Raw genomic sequence first — 21,416 nt, forward strand, 5'->3', positions numbered from 1 at the left:
CCCGTCCAGTAGTCTGGCCCAGTGAGGCCTCGAGTAGCCTGGCCCAGGCACAGTGGGACCTCCAGTAGTCTGGCCCAAGCCCAGTGAAACCTCCAGTAGTCTGTCCCAGGCCCAGTGAGCTATAGTCAAGGCAGCAGTAAGGATAATACAGACCTGCCAGGGACGGAAAGAAAACCCTCTCCACTGGCTCAGTTAGTTTAGAGCAACAAACCATTGCTCAGACAAACCTACAGCAGAATAGTGGAAATCAGGCAGGGTTGGGGTTTCCACCTTCATTCCAGCCAATTCAGGCATTGAAATGCATACCTATGGAGAAATGTCATGGCTGCTTTAAAAGTTGACAGGAATTGAACTGGAATGACTATAACCCCAATCCTGGTAAAATACCCTTATCTCATCACAGTTTGAGAGGAAATTGTAAAAATGTGTAATATCCTCATGTAAAATATTATGGTATTTTGATTGTGGGTTCCTTTCCAAAATGTTGCCCATACGGTCACAAAAGTTAGCCCTTAAATTTAGCATGTTAGTAAAACATGAAAATCAGAGCAAAATGTAAATTGGGACAAATCTTACTTTTATTTCACTTAGTTATAATTTTCTGTTCCCTTTTTGAAGCACTTGTCCTAAGTGTCAAGTAAATGAGGGAAGAAAAAAGGTACAGTACATGCTCAAATCCAATCAACTCCTGGACACTTCAAGTACATCTGAAAGGATCAGATAGGTACAGTATACACAATTCGGTAATAGCTCCATCTTGCCCTCTGATATACCTATCCAATCCTTTCAGGTTTACATAAGTGCCAAGAGGATAATATTCAGGGATTGATTTGAATTTTTTATCGTAAAGTACCAAGGTGCAGGACAAGACAAGCTTAGCCAAAGGCAGGTCCACACACACCCGTTCTACTGAACACACACAGTATGGACACGTCAATTACAAAAAAAGGCAAAGATAGGGTGACCGTGTCAAGCACTTTTCTACATAGAACATTTTAGAAGAGATTAAGAGGAATCTGAAAATAAATTGAGAAGGCCAACTGTTCAGGCACAGTGGACAGCAGTATTCATTAGCAGGAAGGAAGCCAACCACCTCCTCCAATGAGAAACAGTGTTAAGGATGACATGAATTGCATACAGTATGACTAAGGCCAGTTTCTCCCACCCACGCCACCTGACTAAGAAAAACTTTGGGCCTTTGTTCATTTTTTTATAGTCAGATCATGTAGTCATCAAAAACATCCTGGCCCTGACTACGGACTGTTAGCTATTTAACCATGCACACACTCCCCACGACAAGAATAGTGATATTTGTAAGTAACGAAACAAAATCAGTTTGTTTTTGCAAATGTTATTCAAATTGGAACATTTTCTTTTTGAATCAGACAATCTTTCAAAGGAAATGTGAACAACTAGTTGAGTTCATAATGAAGTGTGAATAACTACAAACAACATTAAGCTGCAAGACAGGCATTGTCTGCTTTGTCTTATGATATAGCTTATGATACCAATATACACCAGGACTAGCCAATTGACTCAGAAATAACTGTAAAATAACAGAAAAGAATGGTGAAGGCGCAGAATTCACTCAGCTTCAAAACTTATTCAACTCCTGTCCCCCAGGGCTGCAGGTTTTCATTCCTCCTTGGCAAATTACTTTTCAATTGATTAATTAAAGTCTCACCTAGTTTCCTATGTCTTAGTCAATAGCTGAAGTAAAAGTAGAATTAAAACCAGTAGACACTTTGGGCCTAGTCTGAACTTGAGAAAATGCACACATAACAGAAACTTTATCAACAACCATGTTTTTGGGAAGTCTGAGTTGTGTGCCCTTATCTCGAATATTCTGCCAAGAGACACCAGAGGAGCGTTGACTCAATCTGAAAACACCACTCAGGAGGACAGCCACTATGTGTAGCCACATACAGATGTAGGATCTTAACTTGATCACCCTGTTGTTGCAGGACATTTCAAGGCACAGCAGGAAATGCAAACATGCAGAGTATTCGTGGTTTAAAAAGGCTTCTAAAGTTTGATATTTCCACTTTAAAATTTCAGGCTTGATTTGCCCCAACTAAAAATGTATCAACCCCTATAAAAATGGTATTTAGTTATAATCCACACAATAATTCAAATTTCCTGTTGCTACAAGTCTATTTTCCTGCTGTGAGAAACTGGTCAACTTAAGAGCCTAACTGTACCGTTTGGCCAACCAGCACTCCATCGGACCCACATCCCATAGCACAGAGACATTCACAAAAACAACAAACTTCCTCCAGAAGCATTCACAGTATACATTTGTGAATACCCAGTAGGCAGCTAATTGAACTGGAAGGGCGTACATAGCGAATCCAAAATCTATATTTACACCAAATCTAAAATCAGAAATAACTTTCCTACTCTACAAAATTGCATACATGTATTTTTCTGCGCTGGGGCATTATTTTCTTCTTCTAATATTTCAATGACAGCATTAGACTTTGACACCACAAAATTAGGACTCATGCCACAGATAAACACCCCTCTCCCATACAAAAGACACCATTTAAAAAAAAAAGTCAGCACTGCTTCTTCTCAGACATTTTGCCTGTAGAAATAGCTCATTCACATTATTCCTCAACCTCTCTTGATGGAAAAGCTATCTGACAGAGCTGTCTGTTTAAGACAGAATCTCTGTGGTAACCTCTCCAAGAGTAGGACCATGCTAGACCATGAAAACAAAGTGTATGGACATGGTCTGGCCTTGTGTGAAGCGTGAAACAAATCCAATTCAAAAACAGATGCTTGTCAGTCGGTGGTAATCGAAGTGCAAGATCACATTGGGTCCACTAAGTTATTTCCACATCTTTCAACGAAAAGGCTCTTCCATTATTTTGTGAGATGGTGAATTACTATGAACAGAACGTAACAACTTTATAATCCCCAAAAACAATGAAGAAAATAGCCAATCTGGAGGCAGTATTTCTCAAAGTCCTTGAGTCCTCTAACAACCTGTGACAATTTGATAACAGAAATGATCAAATTAGTGTGAAAATGGCTGAGTCTCCAGGGCGTGTGGATGAATGCGGGGTCCTCATGGAGTCTCTGGGTCATTTGTTCTATCTGTTTCTGCCTCCTGTGTCTTCCCTCCATCCTCTACTTTCCTATGTTTCCTGGCATGTTTGTATTTGTCCACGTAGGCTTTGACCAGGTTGGCCACTTTTACTGGGTTGATCGCCCCGCTCTTACTATGGCAGACCTGGAAATGCAATGGAAAACAAAATCACATGCATGTTAGTGAAGCAATGTACAAGCACAGTCAAATTACTTTATTTAAATCCACAATGAAACACAATGGCTGTCATTCTGCAAGAATTAGTGCAAGACTCAGTCGATTCTTGCAAATCTAAACTCTCATATTGCACATGTTAGGGCAAGCCCTTATATCAGGGATGGGCAACGTTTATGGGGTTGGGGGCCACAATCTGAACTCATGAAGGGCTGCAGTTGCTCGCGTGTCTGCTTACCCACATCAGTACCCACATCCATAGCCCCCCCCCCATTGTGAGCAAAATATTTGACATTTTATTGGCCCCCATCTTAACAGCAGAGAAACATTTGATACGTTTTAGAGTTAATTTCCTGCAATTCAACACATTTTGCCACAGGGTGGAGAGAAATGTTTGCAGTTTTGAATATGATAACTATGTGAGACTGACTAACAAAATCACAAGGCTGGAGGCCCCTCGGCTGGTAATTTGATCATGATAACAAGTTTAGATAGCTGGCCACTAAACTAACTTTGTAATCTAAAAAATGTTAGCTAACATGAGCTAATTGACTAACCATCAGTGACTGACATAAGAGAAAAACTGCTGATGCACAACCAATTGGTCCGAGAGGCCTTCAAAAAGGGGGCTGCATGGCCGCCAGTTGCCCACCCCTGCCTCACATCAACCAATGAAAGACACTTGATCCAAAGATTCTCTCCCATGATTAACATCTTTGGTTACATTATTATGTGCATGTTCTCCAATTTCCATAAAAACAAATTTAAATGTATCATTGCAAACCACATGACTTATTTTTAGCCAATGATCAGGTGTACCTTCTGGACAGCCTTGCGTACGATATCCTTGTATTCATCCTTAGTGATGTCTCTCTTCTGGTAGAACGGCTTGATAGCCAGCTTCACCTCCTCTATGGCTCTCTCCTGCATGTGGAGCTTCTTTATGTACTGTGGACAGAAACCAGGGATTGGTCAACACACACACACACAACTATACAAGGGGCCCAGAGCCATGTATTTACAAATTTGGCTCTGAAGGGGACTGGTAATTCACTTGCAACAAGTATTTGTATTTATTATGGATCCTCATTAGCTGTTGCCAATGCAGCAGCTACTCTTCCTGGGGTCCAGCAAAATTAAGGCATTTATATTCTTACAATACATTCTCACAACACATCAAATGTGTTCCCTCAGGCCCCTATTCTACTACCACATAACTACAAAATCCATGTGAACGTGTGTGTGTATTTTGCGTATGTTATTGTGTGTTTGCATGCATGTGTCTGTGCCTATGTTTGTGTTGATTCACAGCCCCATAGTGTATTTTTATCTGTTTTTTAAATAAAATTGTACTGCTTGCATGAGTTACTTGATGTGGAATAGAGTTTAGTCATGGCTCTACAGTGCCTTGCAAAAGTATTAACCCCCCTTGGAGTTTTTCCTATTTTGTTGCATTACAGCCTGTAATTTAAATAGATTTTTATTTGGATTTCATGTAATGGATATGCACAAAATAGTCCAAATTACAAAAAAAAGTAAAAGTGGTTTGTGCATACAGTATGTATTCACCCCCTTTGCTATGAAGCCCCTAAATAAGATCTGGTGCAACCAATTACCTTCAGAAGTCACATAATTAGTTAAATAAATTAGTTGAAGTCCACCTGTGTGCAATCTAAGTGTCACATGATCTCAGTATATATACGCCTGTTCTGAAAGGCCCCAGAGTCTGCAACACCACAAAGCAAGGGGCACCACCAAGCAATGAAGACCAAGGAGATCTCCAAACAGGTCAGGGACAAAGTTGTGGAGAAGTACAGATCAAGGTTGGGTTATAAAAAAAATATCTGAAACTTTGAACATCCCATAGAGCACCATTAAATCCATGATTAAAACATGGAAAGACTATGGCACCACAACAAACCTGCCAAGAGAGGGCAGCCCACCAAAACTCATGGACAAGGCAAGGAGGGCATTAATCAGAGAGGCAACAAAGAGACCAAAGATAACCCTGAAGGAGCTGCAAAACTCCAATCTCCGCTGTGGAGCATCTGTCCATAGGACCACTTAAGCCGTACACTCCACAGAGCTGGGCTTTACGGAAGAGTGGCCAGAAAAAAAAGCCATTGCTTAAAGAAAGAAATAAGCAAACACGCTGGATGTTTGCCAAAAGGCATGTGGGAGACACCCCAAACATATGGAAGAAGGTATTCTGATCAAATTAGACTAAAACTTAGCTTATTGGCCATCAAGGAAAACTATATGTCTAGCGCAAACCCAACACCTCTCATCACCCAGAGAACACAATCCCCACAGTGAAGCATGGTGGTGGCAGCATCATGCTGTGGGGATGTTTTTCATCGGCAGGGACTGAGAAACTGGTCAGAATTGAAGGAATGATGGATGGCGCTAAATACAGGGTAATTCTTGAGAGAAACCTTTTTCACGGAGGTTGTGGTGGCTAATTTCTGCATTACCAAATGAAGAGAGTTAAACTTCACACACCAGTCAGAGTTATACTTAAAACTACATCTTTAATAATTAAGATGCTTTTGCAAAAGCACTTGACTTTCAATGATGCTCTATCTCTAATGAACCATTGAAAAGTGACAACACAAAAGTACAAAGATCTTTTATAGCCAAGATACACCCCTCTCAACGTACATGACGAACCACAGATGCATAGAATGGGTCACAAGGTTAAGTTTTGTATGAAAGATAACTATAGAACATAGCAGACTGCAACTGCTGTATCAACAGTGTTCATTGTATAGACCAGTGTCTGGTCCTCCTACTCCAAACTGGAACCGTCTCTCCCTGGTACGGTATAGAACAGAAATATTAACTCATGTTCTCTGGAATGCTCTTTAGGCGTTATTATCAAAAGACATCGTAAATCTCCTCTGTCAGTGCTATGTCATAGAGGCCCATCCTCAGTAAAACACACACACATATGTAGACAATGTTCCATTCTGTCCTCTTCCCTTTCTAATATTCTGCATAGCACCAAAGTCCAAAGGGATACATTCTAATGACAAGTATCTCACATAAGCATACTATACAAATAAAACATCTTAATTATCTATGTTACCCAACTAATTCTGATTCATCCACCACAAGGTTCACCTTCCAGCAGGACAATGACCCTAAGCATACTGCTAAAGCAACACTCGAGTGGTTTAAGGGGAAACATATTGGAATGGCTTAGTCAAAGCCCAGACTTCAATCCAATTGAGAATCTGTGGTATGACTTAAAGATTGCTGTACACCAGCGGAACCCACCCAAAAAGTGGCTCTACAAAGTATTGACTTTGGGGGGGTGAATAGTTATGCACGCTCAAGTTTAGTTTTTTTGTCTTATTTCTTGTTTGTTTCAAAGTAAAACATATTTTGCATCTTCAAAGTGGTAGGCATGTTGTGTAAATCAAACGATACAAACCCCCCAAAAATCAATTTTAATTTCAGGTTGTAAATACTTTCACAAGACACTGTATGTAGTAATGTGAGATTGCCATAATCTGTTGTGGACTATGATGAGACCTCTGGTGGCATATGTCTTGTGGGGTATGCATGGGTGTCTGAACTGTGTGCCAGTAGTTCAAAACAGACAGCTCGGTGCATTCAACATGTCAATACCTCTCACAAATACAAGTAGTGATGAAGTTAATCTCTCCTACACTTTGAGCCAGGAGAGATTGACATGCATATTATTAATGTTAGCTCTCTGTGTACATCTAAGGCCAGCCATGCTGCCCAGTTGTGATCCAATTGCAAGTCCCTCTTTGTGGCACTTGACCACACAACTGCACAGTAGTCTAGGTGCTACAAAACTAGGGTCTGTAGTAGAGGTCGACCGATTATGATTTTTCAACACCGATAGCGATTATTGGAGGACCAAAAAAAACGATACCAATTAATCGGACGATTTTTATATATTTGTAATAATGACAATTACAACAATACTGAATGAACAATGAACACTTATTTTAACTTAATAATACATCAATAAAATCAATTTAGTCTCAAATAAATAATGAAACATGTTCAATTTGTTTTAAATAATGCAAAAACAAAGTGTTGGAGAAGAAAGTAAAAGTGCAATATGTGCCATGTAAAAAAGCTAATGTTTAAGTTCCTTGCTCAGAACATGAGACCATATGAAAGCTGGTGGTTCCTTTTAACATGAGTCTTCAATATTCCCAGGTAAGAAGTTTTAGGTTGTAGTTATTATGGGACTATTTCTCTCTATACCTTTGACTATTGGATGTTCTAATAGGTACTTTTGTATTGCCAGCCTAATCTCGGGAGTTGATAGGCTTGAAGTCATAAACAGCGCAATGCTCGAAGCATTGCTAAGAGCTGCTGGCAAACGCAGTAAAGTGCTGTTTGAATGAATGCTTACGAGCCTGCTGCTGCCTACCACCGCTCAGTAAGACTGCTCTATCAAATCATAGACTTAATTATAATAACACACAGAAATACGAGCCTTAGGTCATTAATATGGTCGAATCCTGAAACTATCATTTCGAAAACAAAACGTTTATTCTTTCAGTGAAATACGGAACCGTTCCGTATTTTATGGATGTCACCCGTTAGATAAGTCTAAATATTGCTGTTACATTGCAACCTTCAATGTTATGTCATAATTACGTCAAATTCAGGCAAATTAGTTCGCAACGAGCCAGGCGACCCAAACTGTTGCATATACCCTGACTCTGCGTGCAATGAACGCAAGAGAAGTGACACAATTTCCCTAGTTTAATATTGCCTGCTAACATGAATTTCTTTGAACTAAATATGCAGTTTAAAAAAAAATATACTTCTGTGTATTGATTTTAAGAAAGGCATTGATGTTTATGGTTAGGTACAGTCGTGCAACGATTGTGCTTTTTTCGCAAATGCGCTTTTGTTAAATCATCCCGTTTGGCGAAGTTGGCTGTCTTTGTTAGGGGAGAAATGGTCTTCACACAGTTCGCAAAGAGCCAGGCGGCCCAAACTGCTGCATATACCCTGACTCTGCTTGCACAGAACGCAAGAGAAGTGACACAATTTCCCTAGTTAAAAGAAATTCATGTTAGCAGGCAATATTAACTAAATATGCAGGTTTAAAAATATATACTTGTGTATTTATTTTAAGAAAGGTGTTGATGTTTATGGTTAGGTATACATTGGTGCAACGACAGTGCTTTTTTCATGAATGTGCTTGTTAAATCACCCGTTTGGCGAAGTAGGCTGTGATTCAATGATAAATTAACAGGCACCGCATCGATTATATGCAACGCAGGACAAGCTAGATAAACTAGTAATATCAACCATGTGTAGTTAACTAGTGATTATGTTAAGATTGATTGTTTTTTATAAGATACGTTTAATGCTAGCTAGCAACTTACCGTGGCTCCTTGCTGCACTCGCATAACAGGTAGTCAGCCTGCCACGCAGTCTCCTCGTGGAGTGCAATGTAATCGGCTATGATCGGTGTCCAAAAATGCCGATTGTTATGAAAACTAGAAATCGGACGTAATTAATCGGCCATTCCAATTAATCGGTCAACCTCTAGTCTGTGGAACCTGCCTTGTTGATAGTGCTGTTAAGGCAGAACAGCGTTGTCTTATGGACAGACCTCTCCCCATCTTAGCTACTGTTGTATCAATATTTTTTGACCATGACAGTTTACAATAGAGGGTTATTCCAAGCAGTTTAGTCACCTCAACTTGCTCAATTTCCACATTATTCATTACATGATTTAGTTGAGGTTTAGTGAATTATTTGTTCCAAATACAATGCTTTTCGTTTTTGAAATATTTAACTTATTCCTTGCCACCCATTCTGAAATTAACTGCAGCTCAGTGCAGTGTTGCAGTCATTTCAGTCGCTGTAGTAGCTGACGTGTATAGTGTTGAGTCATCCGCATACATAGACACACTGGCTTTACTCAAAGCTAGTGGCATGTTGTTAGTAAAGATTGAAAAAAGTAAGGGACCTAGACAACTACTACTGATATCACCCAAATGTGCATCGATCCATTTGAAGACCATAATTTTCCTTCCTCCTCTCAGACTCACCTTATTGTTCCTAGAAACATCATCCTCTCCCAGGTCTTCGTTGGGTTCCCCCTGCCCAGGTTTAGACAGCGTGGTGGTTAGGCTGCTGGAGGTGGGACTAGGTAGCGTTATGGACACACTGCCCCTCTTGGTGCTCTGGACCTTGGGGTCAGTGAGTGACGTAGCCCCCAAGGGAGCCTCCTATAGGTGGGAAGATTTAGATGAGGCAATCTTCACATGTAAGCCTTTTGATTATTGGACAAATCCCAATTTGAGATGTGTGGGCAAGTTTAACATTAACTTAAACTGTGTATTTATGTTGAGGGAGAATTATAAAAAATAAATTAAGCAACATAAGTTGATGTGTTGCTAAATTACAGCACAATAACATTTTAATTTAAATTTAATGTCATGTTCATATTCACAACAGAAATATGACCTAACCAGAACAATAAACTAGGGCATAAATCTCAAACATCTCTTGCCTCATCATGCCCTAGCAGAAAATATGTTATTGTGTTAAGGTATTATCAGCACATAGCCTTTATGACGTGTAACTTTGCTCCAGTTTTGATTTCCCTTGTAAGGTTTCTACTTTCATTTCACCATAAAACCCTCCTCTATCAGTTCAAGTTTCAGTCACATGATCTCTCTTGGGCCCTATTTGATCTGCACTAGCTTTCCGCTGACACACCACAACTACACTCCGGGTCAAAACGGACAGTGTCACCTTGTGGCCTTTTAGGAGAGGTGCATGTTGATTACAGGAATAGTTTGTACTGAAGGTTTTGGAGCACTAAATCACAGATATCTGTAAAGATCAACAGAACATCTACTTGATATTGACATGACCGGCCGCCAGTATGATGCCGTGATTAGGTGCCATTTCATAGTGAACTGCCAGTTTACTGATTGATCATAACTACACATTAACCTGTTGGGTCTAGGGGGCAGCATTTGCACGTCTGGATAAAAAAAAATGTATACCCGATTAATCTGGTTACTAATCCTACCCAGTAACTAGAATATGCATAAACTTATTATATATGGATAGAAAACACTCTAAAGTTTCAAAAGAATTGCAACAGGAAACCCCGGGGACATTTTCTGACAGGAAGTGGATACCTGATGTGTTGTATTGAGTTTAAACCTATCCCATTGAAAAACACAGGGGTTTAGGGAGGGATATTTGGACTTCCTATTGCTTCCACGTAGATGTCACCAGCCTTTACAAAGTGTTTGATCTTCTGGAGGGGGATATAACGAAAAAGAGCCATGGAACGGTGATGTCCTCATTTGACACCTGGGGACTCTTTGGCGTCTTGTATATTATTCATGGTCAAGGCCCTAATGATTTATGCTATACAACGTTTGACATGTTTGAACGAACGGAAATATATTTTTTCCCCTCGTTCATGACGAGAAGTCCGGCTGGCTTACATCATGTGCTAACGAGACGGAGATTTTTGGACATAAATGATGAGCTTTTTTGAACAAAACTACATTCGTTATGGACCTGTGATACCTGGAAGTGACATCTGATGAAGAGAATCAAAGGTAATGGATTATTTACATAGTATTTTCGATTTTAGATCTCCCCAACATGACGTCTAGTCTGTATCGCAACGCGTATTTTTCTGGGCACAGTGCTCAGATTATTGCAAAGTGTGATTTCCCAGTAAGGTTATTTTTAAATCTGGCAAGTTGATTGCGTTCAAAAGATGTAAATCTATAATTCTTTAAATGACAATATAATATTTTACCAATGTTTTCTAATTTTAATTATTTAATTTGTGACGCTGACTTGACTGCCGGTTATTGGAGGGAAACGATTTCCTCAACATCAATGCCATAGTAAAACGCTGTTTTTGTATATAAATATGAACTTGATAGAACTAAAAATGCATGCATTGTCTAACATAATGTCCTAGGAGTGTCATCTGATGGAGATTGTAAAAGGTTAGTGTATCATTTTAGCTGGTTTTATGGTTTTGGTGACCCTGTCTTTGACTTGACAAAACATTACACACAACTCTTGTAAATGTACTGTCCTAACATACTCTAAATTTATGCTTTCGCCGTAAAACCTTTTTGAAATCGTAAAACGTGGTTAGATTAAGGAGATGTTTATCTTTCAAATGGTGTAACATAGTTGTATTTTTGAAAAATTTGAATTTTGACATTTATTTGGATTCAAATTTGCCGCTCTTGAAATGCACCTGCTGTTGATGGAGTGCACCACGGGTGGCACGCTAGCGTCCCACCTAGCCCCAAGAGGTTAACAGGAAAGAAAGGCAGCATAGAGCGGTAGAGGCCTGAAGCTAAGCACTGACCTCACACCACACAGAACAAATCAGCTATCTCGGTAAGTTGGCAAGGTCAACCTAATGAGCCGTACCTGACTGGATGCCTGGGCGGAAGAGGCAGGTCTGCGAGCTCCCTCCTGTTTCAGCTTCAGTTTGTAGAGGGCCAACTCTGAGACGAAGGAAAAACAACACATCTTAACTAGCTGTTCCTAATTCAAGAGCTATGACCCTCTCTGTGTTAAGTGAATTAGAGGTTGTTTCTGAACCAGAGTCAAAGAGTCGACTACAAATTGTTGATTGATGTAATTCAACACGTAAGGGCTCTAATTGTGCCAATCTAGGTTATGGTATGCTTCAATTTTTTAAAAGGGTACAATAATACTCACTAGTGCCAGTCTTCTCTGGCTGTGGCCCCTCTGGCTCCTGCAGGTTCCAGGTGACCCTCTTCACCGAGGGTTTGGCCTTGGCACCTGCCATGACTGGCACCGGTTCTCCCTCAGTCTTCCCCTCCTCCCCCTCTCCTTCCTTCTCCTGTTTGACCCCAGCCTCCCCACTCTCTCCTCCTGGCTCAGTCTTCACATAGTCCAGGCTGTCCAGCATCATGTCCACATCCATGTCATCATCTGAAGGCTCCTCTACCTCGTGCTTCTCTGGGTTCACTGAGATGGGTTGGACTAGTGGAGGAGTCTCTGTGAGGGCCTCTGGTACTGGAGGAATCAGGGATGGGGTCCCCTGCTGGCTGGCTATACTCTCAGCAGCCTGAGGAGGAGCAGGGACAAGGTGTGTGCTGAGTGTTGAGAAGCTTGGGCTAGATTGGCCAGTTTGGATGTTGGAGGTTAGATGTTGAGGCGGCTCAGGCCAGATGGGCTCAGTCTTGACGGTTTCCTGTAACGCCTGATCTTTCTGATCTGCTATGTCTGATGTGGAGACGGTGCACGCCTCCTTTATGAGGGCGGAAGAGTGTTCTTTTTCGATCTCCTTGTGCTGTTGTAAGTCCTTGACTGTGCTGAACATTGACAGAGGTTTTTCTTTTTTGATTGGTTTACTATCCAGTGATTCTTCCAACATATCAAAGGCAGGTTTCTCTTTTTTTATCTCTTTGAGCAGCTTAGACTCCTTGAGTAGTTTTGTTGAGAGAGAGGCGAGTCTCTCTGTTTTAATGTCATTGCTGTCACTCTCCTTTTTCACCTCTGAGACAGAGAGGACAGAGAGAGATTTGAGTCCTGAGGAAAGCATCTGCTGTTTGATCTCTCGCTCTTTTCTCTCACTCTCCTCTTTCAGAGGGACACGGGGGAGAACTTTTACCTTTTTCTTCTCTTTCTGTTCTTCTAGCTTACTGAAGGTGGTGGTTGAGGAAGACCTTGGTGGTCTCTGTGACCCCTCTTCTTTCCTCCTTTCTCTGGACCGCGACCTGGACTTCGGCCTCTTCCTATCTTTCGACCGCACCTCAACCCTGTCCTTTGATTTGGAGGATGATGGTTGTGATCGTAAGTGGTCTTTCCTCCTCTCCCTGGACCTGGAACGCGGCGAGAATGCGAGCAATCACGCTTCTTGTCCTTTGACGGGCGACCCTTCTCTCCTTCACTCCCTCTGCCCTCGTTTCTCTCCCTGCTCCCTCTCTTCTGCTTTTTCCTCTTGGACCGCTCTCTGCTGCTGGAGCCTGACCATGACCTTAATCAAAATGTTAGAAATAGTTATAATTGGAAATATACGAGAATACATATATTATTAAAACACCACCAAATCACTGCATACAGAATTTACATTATCAAACAATGACATTAGTACCTGGAGCGCCTCCTGTCTTTGGAGGGAGAACGTGGCCGTCTCTTCTTCCTGCGAGACCTCTCAGAGATATCAGAGGTAGAGCTGTCTGACGGGGAACGAGTCCTTCTCCTCTCCCTCGATCCCGAACGCCTAGAACTCCTCTCTCCCCCCTTGTCTCCTCTCCTACCCCCCTCATAACGTCTCTTCCTCCCTGCCTGGTCCGGGGCCTTGTCTCTCCTCCTCCTGCCTGCCTCCGGGCTGTTTGAGGCAGACCGCCGCTCCGTGGAAGACCCCCTGCCTTTGGATGTTTTGCTCCCCTGGCCTGAGGGGCCTGGAGTGTGATTTAGACCTGGATGGGGACCTGGGGGGGCAGTCCTGGGGCTCTGACTTTATCTCAGTCTTCACCATCCTGTTTCTGTGGTGGCTGGAGGCTAAGCTGGATGAGGAAGGAGTAGTCTGCTGGTTCTGGGGCTCTCTACTGTTGCCAGTCTGGCTGTGCTGCCCTTTCTCACCCCCTGGCTCGTTCCTCTCCCTCTTCAGATGGACCTGGCTCTGGGACAGAGGTGTGCTGATGCCAGTCATCACAGACCTGGGTGTGTTGTGAGGGCTGTGACCAGGCTTTGCAGTGTCAGAGTTCTCTGGCTCCCTCTTCACCTCCAGACCTTCTCCTGAGCCCTCATCCCTCTCCAGTGACACGGCTTTCACCTGCTGGCTGGCACCTTCCTTCACCTGCTGGCTGGCACCTTCCTTCACCTGCTGGCTGGCACCTTCCTTCACCTGCTGGCTGGCACCTTCCTTCACCTGCTGGCTGGCACCTTCCTTCACCTGCTGGCTGGCACCTTCCTTCACCTGCTGGCTGGCACCTTCCTTCACCTGCTGGCTGGCACCTTCCTTCACCTGCTGGCTGGCACCTTCCTTCACCTGCTGGCTGGCACCTTCCTTCACCTGCTGGCTGGCACCTTCCTTCACCTGCTGGCTGGCACCTTCCTTCACCTGCTGGCTGGCACTTTCCTTGTGCACCATGGTTGGTTTCCCCCCAGCATGGCTCTCTGCTTCGCTGTCTGAGCCAGTTGGGTGGAAGGGGTCGTATATATCCCCCTCTTCCTTCTCCTCTTTGACCGGTGTGTGTGAGGACGTCAGGGGATTCTGTTTGTTCCTGCGCTCCTCTCTTTTCCTCTTTGCCTCCTCTTCCTCCGCAGACGCTGGTTCTAGACAGTTGCCAGCGGCAACAATTGCAGAAGCATTGCTAAGCTTTCGGGCGTGCCAGACAGAGCTGGGGTTGATCCGGAAGCACACTGTGGATGATGCTGATGAAGAGGGGCGAGCAGGGTTAGATGGAGAATCAGAAGAGGAGAACGAAGAGGAGAAGGAGCTGGAGAAGGCTGAGGAAGGGCCTGCTCTGTCCGGTCTCTGTCCCTCTGTCCTGCCCTGCTGCTGGTCCACACTTTGCTGCCTGCCCCTGTTCCCACCCAGGCTGTTCACACAGGCATCAGGGAAGCTATTACTACCACTACCATTAGCACTGCTACTACTACTACTACTACCACTACTACCCCCTCTGCTGGCGTTGCCATTCGTCAGGCCACCGCTCTCCCGTTTTATCCTTGGTATCCTGGGAAGCACCGATACTGGTGCTTCCCATACTGGTTTAGCAGCGGCCTTCTTAGCCTGGGGCTGTGGTGGCACCGTCTCCCTACCTCTGGAGTGAGAGTCTGGGGTAGGAGTGGAGGTGGCAGCCCCTCTGGGTCCCATGGGGGGTAGTACACCGGTGTCCTCCCAGAGGCTGTGTCCAGGACTAGGGCTGGGTCTACAGGGGGCAGGGACGTGGGGGTGTGGGTGACTCAGGATCGGAGGTGGATAAGTGGCCGGGCAGGGGGATGAAGGGGTGAGAGGGGACAGGCAGGGTCCTGCTACCAGGTCTCCGTTAATGGGGAGACAAAGGGAGCTGGCTGCTGTGGTAGGGGACATCCCTGAGTGGAGCTGGGCTACTGATTCACCAGAGCTGCTGCTCCTACTGCTGCCGGGCATGGATGACGACAAACCCACTACAACACAAACACAACACAATAACTGACTGACTCAACATGATGTTGCTGTGTAACACACAGAATCCAACAGACTTCAAAATCAATGGTTAACAAGCAATAAAACGTTCACTAGTTCTTAAATAGTCAGGTAATAGATACGGTACCAGCAAAATACTAAGAAAGAAAAAAAAAAGGACAAGAGATTGAACTAAAGAAAGTAAGAAACCCTAGCAGCCTGCTCACCTGGTTTGTTAGCCTTGAGGGATCCATCTCTGTTAATAACTACGTCTGAGCTGTCCATCAGAAGCATGCTCTGTCGTGATAGGATGCTGCCCAGCAGGTCAGGCACTGGGGCCACCTCCTCCAACTGGGGAAGGCTCGGACCCCAGCTACAACCCCATGGCAACCACAGGTCAGACATGTACCATATTGAAGGATGTGAGCTACATAACAAAATAACATTTTGGAGGAGATGAGAAGGGGTACCTAGAGAGGCCAGCAGTGATTGGTCGAGCCACAGGCTGGTGCGAGAGGAGTGCGGAGCGAGATAAGCCACGCCTCTTGGCCTCCAGCAGTGATGACGTGGCCGAGGCTTGCACCTCCTCACCATCATCATCCCTGGGGTGGGATCAACAGCCAATCAACATTCAGAACCATGTTGAGGTCCATTCCACAATTGTCTGTTATTTTCTATGAGTTCTTTTTTTTTTCACTTCATGGTTTTGTTTGAAATTATTGTTGTCAGCATTAGATGGAGATCCCTATTCTCTAGATGAATAAAGTACTATGATATCTTATACTTGTGAGTTGTGCCTGAGACAGACCTGCTAGTGAAGGGGTCCAGATCGTAGGGGACTCCATAGACAGAGAGCGAAGCAGCTCCTATGTCAGCCCTCATACTGCCCAGAGTGGTTTCTGAAGGCCGGTACACAGAGGGAAGGGACGAGCCCCGTTTGGGCTTCCCTATTCCTAGGCTACGGGCTATACGACCACGTGACGTAGCTTCCTTTTTCACCACCTAGGAACACACAGTCAGATTAAACATAAGCACTGATTCTGTCATTTAGTTATAGTTACTATATTTGTCATGTTATAATTGTTTAATTTTAAGTCTCACCAGTTTCCTTCTGGACTTGGTCCTCCTCACTCGCCGTTTCCTCCTCTTCACCCCGGTGCCTGCAGCTTTGGCCTTACCACCCGTGGCAGACGATGACCTCTTACTCTGGCCTTTCCTGCGCTTTACTGTGGGCAAAGGCATCTCTTTTAAAAACCCAGGTAGGGTTTGCGTAAGTGTGTGTGTGTGTGTGTGTTTTTTTTTTCACCTGTCCTGCGTCGTCGACTGGATGGAACGCGGGGTGTGAGGTTCCGTATGTACACAGCTGTGTTGAGTCCAGCCACCACTGCGTTGATAGTCTCATCCAGCCAGGTGGTCTGTGGCATCAGAAAGCTGGGGGAGATCTGAGACCAGAGGTACACTGCATCACTCTACTACTCTCTACTGTCTATTTGGACATGCTTTACTTGACATGACCTTCACAGCCATCTAATGAGGCAGGCTGCAGCATCACTCAGCCTGCAGCATCACCACCTCTCTCTGGCTCTCTATTCTAGACCCGCAGGTCAAATGTTACTTGGTGCAAGTAGCGCATTCAAACAAGACAAAATAACATTTGATTAATGATGACACTTATGTAATACCATTCTACACAGAAATACCCATCATACATGTTTCAACCCAGGAGAGAAAACATGGGTAACATCATTTTTCATAAGTACATTATCATGCTGCTCACTAAATAATCTTTGATTACAGAATTCATATCAATACTACTCAGTCAATGCTACAGGGTAAGGGCTGTTGACGCTAGTGGCGAGGAGCGGAGTGTAGTGAGGCAGAACAGAGAAGCCAGTAGGAAGCAACACGCCTCATGCCAAACCTGTGCAATGCGTGCCTGGGTGATGCGGTGGTGGTTGACACTGGCGCGGACCCTCTCACTCTGCTGGGTGCGGGCAATGGCCCGGGTGGGGCCTGCCGCAGGGAGGTGGGAGTGGCTTGTTGTGGGACGGGCGCTGCTCAGACTCTCCGTGTTGCTCTGCTCTTCCACTGAACCCCCTGAGGAGCAATAACATTGATGAACTCTGGGATCTTGGTAAAAGGACTTTTTTTATATTGCTTTATACAAAGAGTATTGTCAACGTATTCCTCAGACGAAGATGTAATGAGTCAGTACTGAGTATGATTACTTGAACGGCGGTTGTTGGCTTGACACTCTGGGCAGAACCATTCCTCCACAGGGACAGCATCCAGCGGGGGTCAGGCACTCCATGTGGTACCTTCCATGGAGCACAGACATGGAGTGGTAGGAATTAAGTATTAACATGGATATGATCAAGTCCCGTATTCATAAAGTGTTTCAAAGTACCTACCAGGTTAAGAATGAGATAACATGGATATGATCAGAAAATAAAAACCAGGGAAAATTCAAAGGGTTAATTGGAATGATCAGATAAAGATACATTTATTCCCGATTGCATGATTAATCAGGAACAATCCCAGAACGCTAGGTGGCGTGTGTTACTTGTCTCACCCAGCATCACAGCCGTCACAGAGCAGCAGGCGGTCTTCACGGTCACTCCCTCCACACACCTCGCAGCTGGTCTGTTCCAGCTCCAGGTCTATCACCTCCTCCTGGCCGTCCTTCACTGGTTTCTGCACTGTGATCTGCACTCAACCATCATGCACATAGAGCAATGAGAAGAAAGTGACTGTCTGCAGCTCCCATGCATGACCCATATTTGTATATACAATGTTTCAACCATAATGGTCTTTCAACCATAAATAAATCAAACACCCTTCATGAGGAATACACATGCCATATGTAGTAGCTACTTCTCTACGTCTCAGAACACCCCCCCCAACAATACATTCAGAAACACCATGCACAACATTAAATCAAGACCAAATAAGGAAAATAAAATATATTCACCAAGAGAAAGTCCGATTTTTTAACTCACCATTTTCTGCACTTTCCCACCATAACATTTTCTCAGGTAGATGTTATTGAAGACTATTCTGTCCACAGGACAGGAGTTTGCATTCTGAGGGAAGAAAAAACCACAAATGGAGGCACAACATTTGGACACACTAACATATAATTACTGTCCGTCTTAACAAAACCTCTGTTTATAGGACTGAAAGTGAAAGCTGAGGTGTGGCGCCTTTGGACAAAGGTTCCAGTGACGCTCATGAATCTGACGGGTGAGTGTCTTCTAGTTCTTCCGACAATATTATAATTTTGTGTCTGTACTAACACTTAAGTGAATAAAAAGCTTGAACTCCTTGACCTCTCATTTTGCACCCTCTAATGTCACCCACCCACCTTGGACCACTCAAGGATGCAGTCGAGGCAGAAGTAGTGTTCGCAGCTCTCTGGCGTGGCCACGGGCTGGCTGTGGAAGGAGTTTAGGCAGATGGGGCATTTCTCAATGTCCTCGTCTGAGCTCAGACCTGCCAAGTCAGCAGACGCTCCCCCCACCGCACCCTCCACCACATCGTCCTCTTCTCCATCTGAGGAACAAGTATGTCATATGATCAGAAGATATGAAACTCAAGTGGTAGATCTATACCTTGGATACTAAAAGCGTACCATGGACCATTACTGATTATTTTCCATGAGTACAGAATCCTACATTTCCATAGTCTCTCACCATCACTGTCATCCTCCTCTTCTTCCTCCTCCTCCTCGTCATCGTCTTCCTCTCCATCGAGGTGGTCTTCCTCCTCCTCACCACTGTCAGAAGGTCCCTCAGATTCCTCCCCACCTTCATCGCTGTCTTCATCTGTAAGTTGACAAATAAAAGTAGATGAGTAAGTATTTCCAATACCAGTAGTGATGAGGGCCAATCACTAAGGGCGTTTTCAAACATAGTTTTGAGCTGTAGTTCGAATCTGAATTTGATTATTTGTTACATAGTTTTTTGTTGGTCCCACATTGTCAAATGTCAAACAAACAAAACCACGTGTCCACGCAAGTAATTTGTTTATTGGACAAAAATGCTCACGTTAAATCCATCTACGATTATCATGAAGCGTCACTGTGTCCAAATCTTCATATGACTTTTACTTTGGTCTTCCAACAACATGCGGGAGGAAACAGCGCAATAGCCGCTCTAACTGTGACGTGAAAGGGCTATACAGTAGCCTGTATCCCCGGTACAGCCCCCGTCTCCCCTAATCTGTATCCGATGCGCTCATAAATGTGCTGCTATACTCAGAATGTTTAAAAGATATTAAGTTATGATGCAGCATGCATGTCATCAAATGCTCGCAGTCAAAAAAACAATAATAGTGCACAACTCTGGTTATTTTCCTGTGTTTGGTCCAGACTGGGTTCTCACCTGCAGCAAACCTCACCACAGTACGAATTGAATCGGACCCTTTTTGAGCAAACCACTGTTTGTGGTTTACTGCGCTCCCGAGTGCAGATAGTGTTCACACCAGTCCAAACAAACCGAACTAAGGGGGTAAATGCACAAGAGTTTGAAGAAAAAAAAACAGATTCACTCCTTAGGGTATTCATAAATTGTAGAAATATGATTCCATACCTGAGATTGCCCATACTGCAGGCCTTTTTCTTTTCTGTGGGAGGCATTCCGGTTGATCAGCTCATCCTGGTTGTCTTCTTCATCCATGGCTGAACATCAGAGCTTCCTGCACCAATATCTAGCTAAATATCAAAGGCTATGCTTCAAATGAGACATATGAATTTTCAGTAGCTGGAAAACACATGAAATTAAAATGAGTGCCACAACTATTCACCTGGTCCATGCACAAACAACGATTTCCTGTGTAGTCAGTATTGACACATGCAACAAGAACGCATTTTCACACTGTTAATACGGATTTAGCTACAGCATGAGATAGCGGTATGTGAGGGAACTTTGTAAGTGAAATATAGCATGTCACAAGTGGAGAGCTAGTTAGCCATTGTGAGACGTGACTTAGCTACGTTAACTAGTTAACGTTTGCAGACTTGAACATTTGCTTTAACGTTAGCTAACGTTACCTACTGTAGATAACTAAGACTACATAGTTTTCCAGGCATAAATTACAAGCACAATCCAAACGGACAAATGAAATACATTTATATCAAGTTATCTTCTTCGTAGACGTGTTAGCTACCTAGCTAGTAGTAGCTGTTAAGCTTAACTAGTAATTAAGTAGCTAGGTAGCTAACAACTGCTGTTGCTTCACTGCCTTCTGTTTCTTCAACAAAAACATTGAGCGACTTTGGTGTTACACTGTGAATGTATGCTCGCTAAAAGAGCTAGCTAAATAAACCGTTGTAAATAAGCTTTCGTTACCTACCTTATTGCAAAGAAAATGTGCAAGTTATGGAATATTCTTAGCTAGCTACCAGTACCTGCATTGTTATGGATAATAGTCTGCTAGATGCTAGCCTGCTACTGCTAGCATTAGCTTGAGTCTAAATATAACTTCACTTGCACGCTCGTTATGTTCGGTGCATGTGACATTCATATGTTGTCAGTTTAAAAGTTATCATTATCCAGGCGTACGTTAATGTATACTTCGAACGTGCAAAGCAAGGGTGTTTACACCTACCCTACGCGGTTGTGAATGACATGTTTGGAGTAACTGCTTAGTACACAATTTTTGTTGAGTGACACCGCAGGCTGGAATGACGGAAATGGCCAAACGTACGCTTCTCTTCTTCTTCTTCTCTGTGACTTTTATGACGTACCACAACTACTTTTGTATTGTCGCCACCAAATGGACGGGGGTGGGGAAAAAATGCAAAAAATGTAATTTCAATTACACAGAAGGGGAAAAAATATGAATCCACAGGTATTACACAAAAAAAAGTAATAAAAAAATCCCTCTCCTTCAGTCATTCAAAAACTCCATAACTCCCTACACAGGCTCTAGGGCCTGCCATGAGACAGAACTCCAAGAACTCATGACTCCAAGATGGCGTAGCAGTGCAGACGT

The 21,416-nt window shown here is 43.5% G+C and overlaps 1 protein-coding gene across 1 annotated transcript; it reads right to left on the reverse strand.

Moving 5' to 3' along the window:
• Window positions 1-556: 556 nt before the first annotated feature.
• On the reverse strand, window positions 557-21,123 carry LOC123723925 (PHD and RING finger domain-containing protein 1-like). Its single transcript, XM_045700350.1, is given in 20 exon segments — window positions 557-3,238; window positions 4,088-4,216; window positions 9,328-9,507; window positions 11,705-11,781; window positions 11,999-13,146; window positions 13,579-15,424; window positions 15,650-15,795; window positions 15,893-16,024; window positions 16,231-16,424; window positions 16,524-16,648; window positions 16,729-16,864; window positions 17,344-17,519; window positions 17,651-17,721; window positions 17,723-17,740; window positions 17,995-18,128; window positions 18,422-18,505; window positions 18,787-18,974; window positions 19,115-19,246; window positions 20,012-20,047; window positions 20,050-21,123. Coding segments are annotated over 20 exon segments (5,166 nt in total). The 5' UTR covers window positions 20,099-21,123; the 3' UTR covers window positions 557-3,073.
• Between the last annotated feature and the right edge of the window lie 293 nt (window positions 21,124-21,416).

Source organism: Salmo salar, chromosome ssa17, assembly GCF_905237065.1.
Source record: "Salmo salar chromosome ssa17, Ssal_v3.1, whole genome shotgun sequence".
Taxonomy (NCBI): domain Eukaryota; kingdom Metazoa; phylum Chordata; class Actinopteri; order Salmoniformes; family Salmonidae; genus Salmo; species Salmo salar.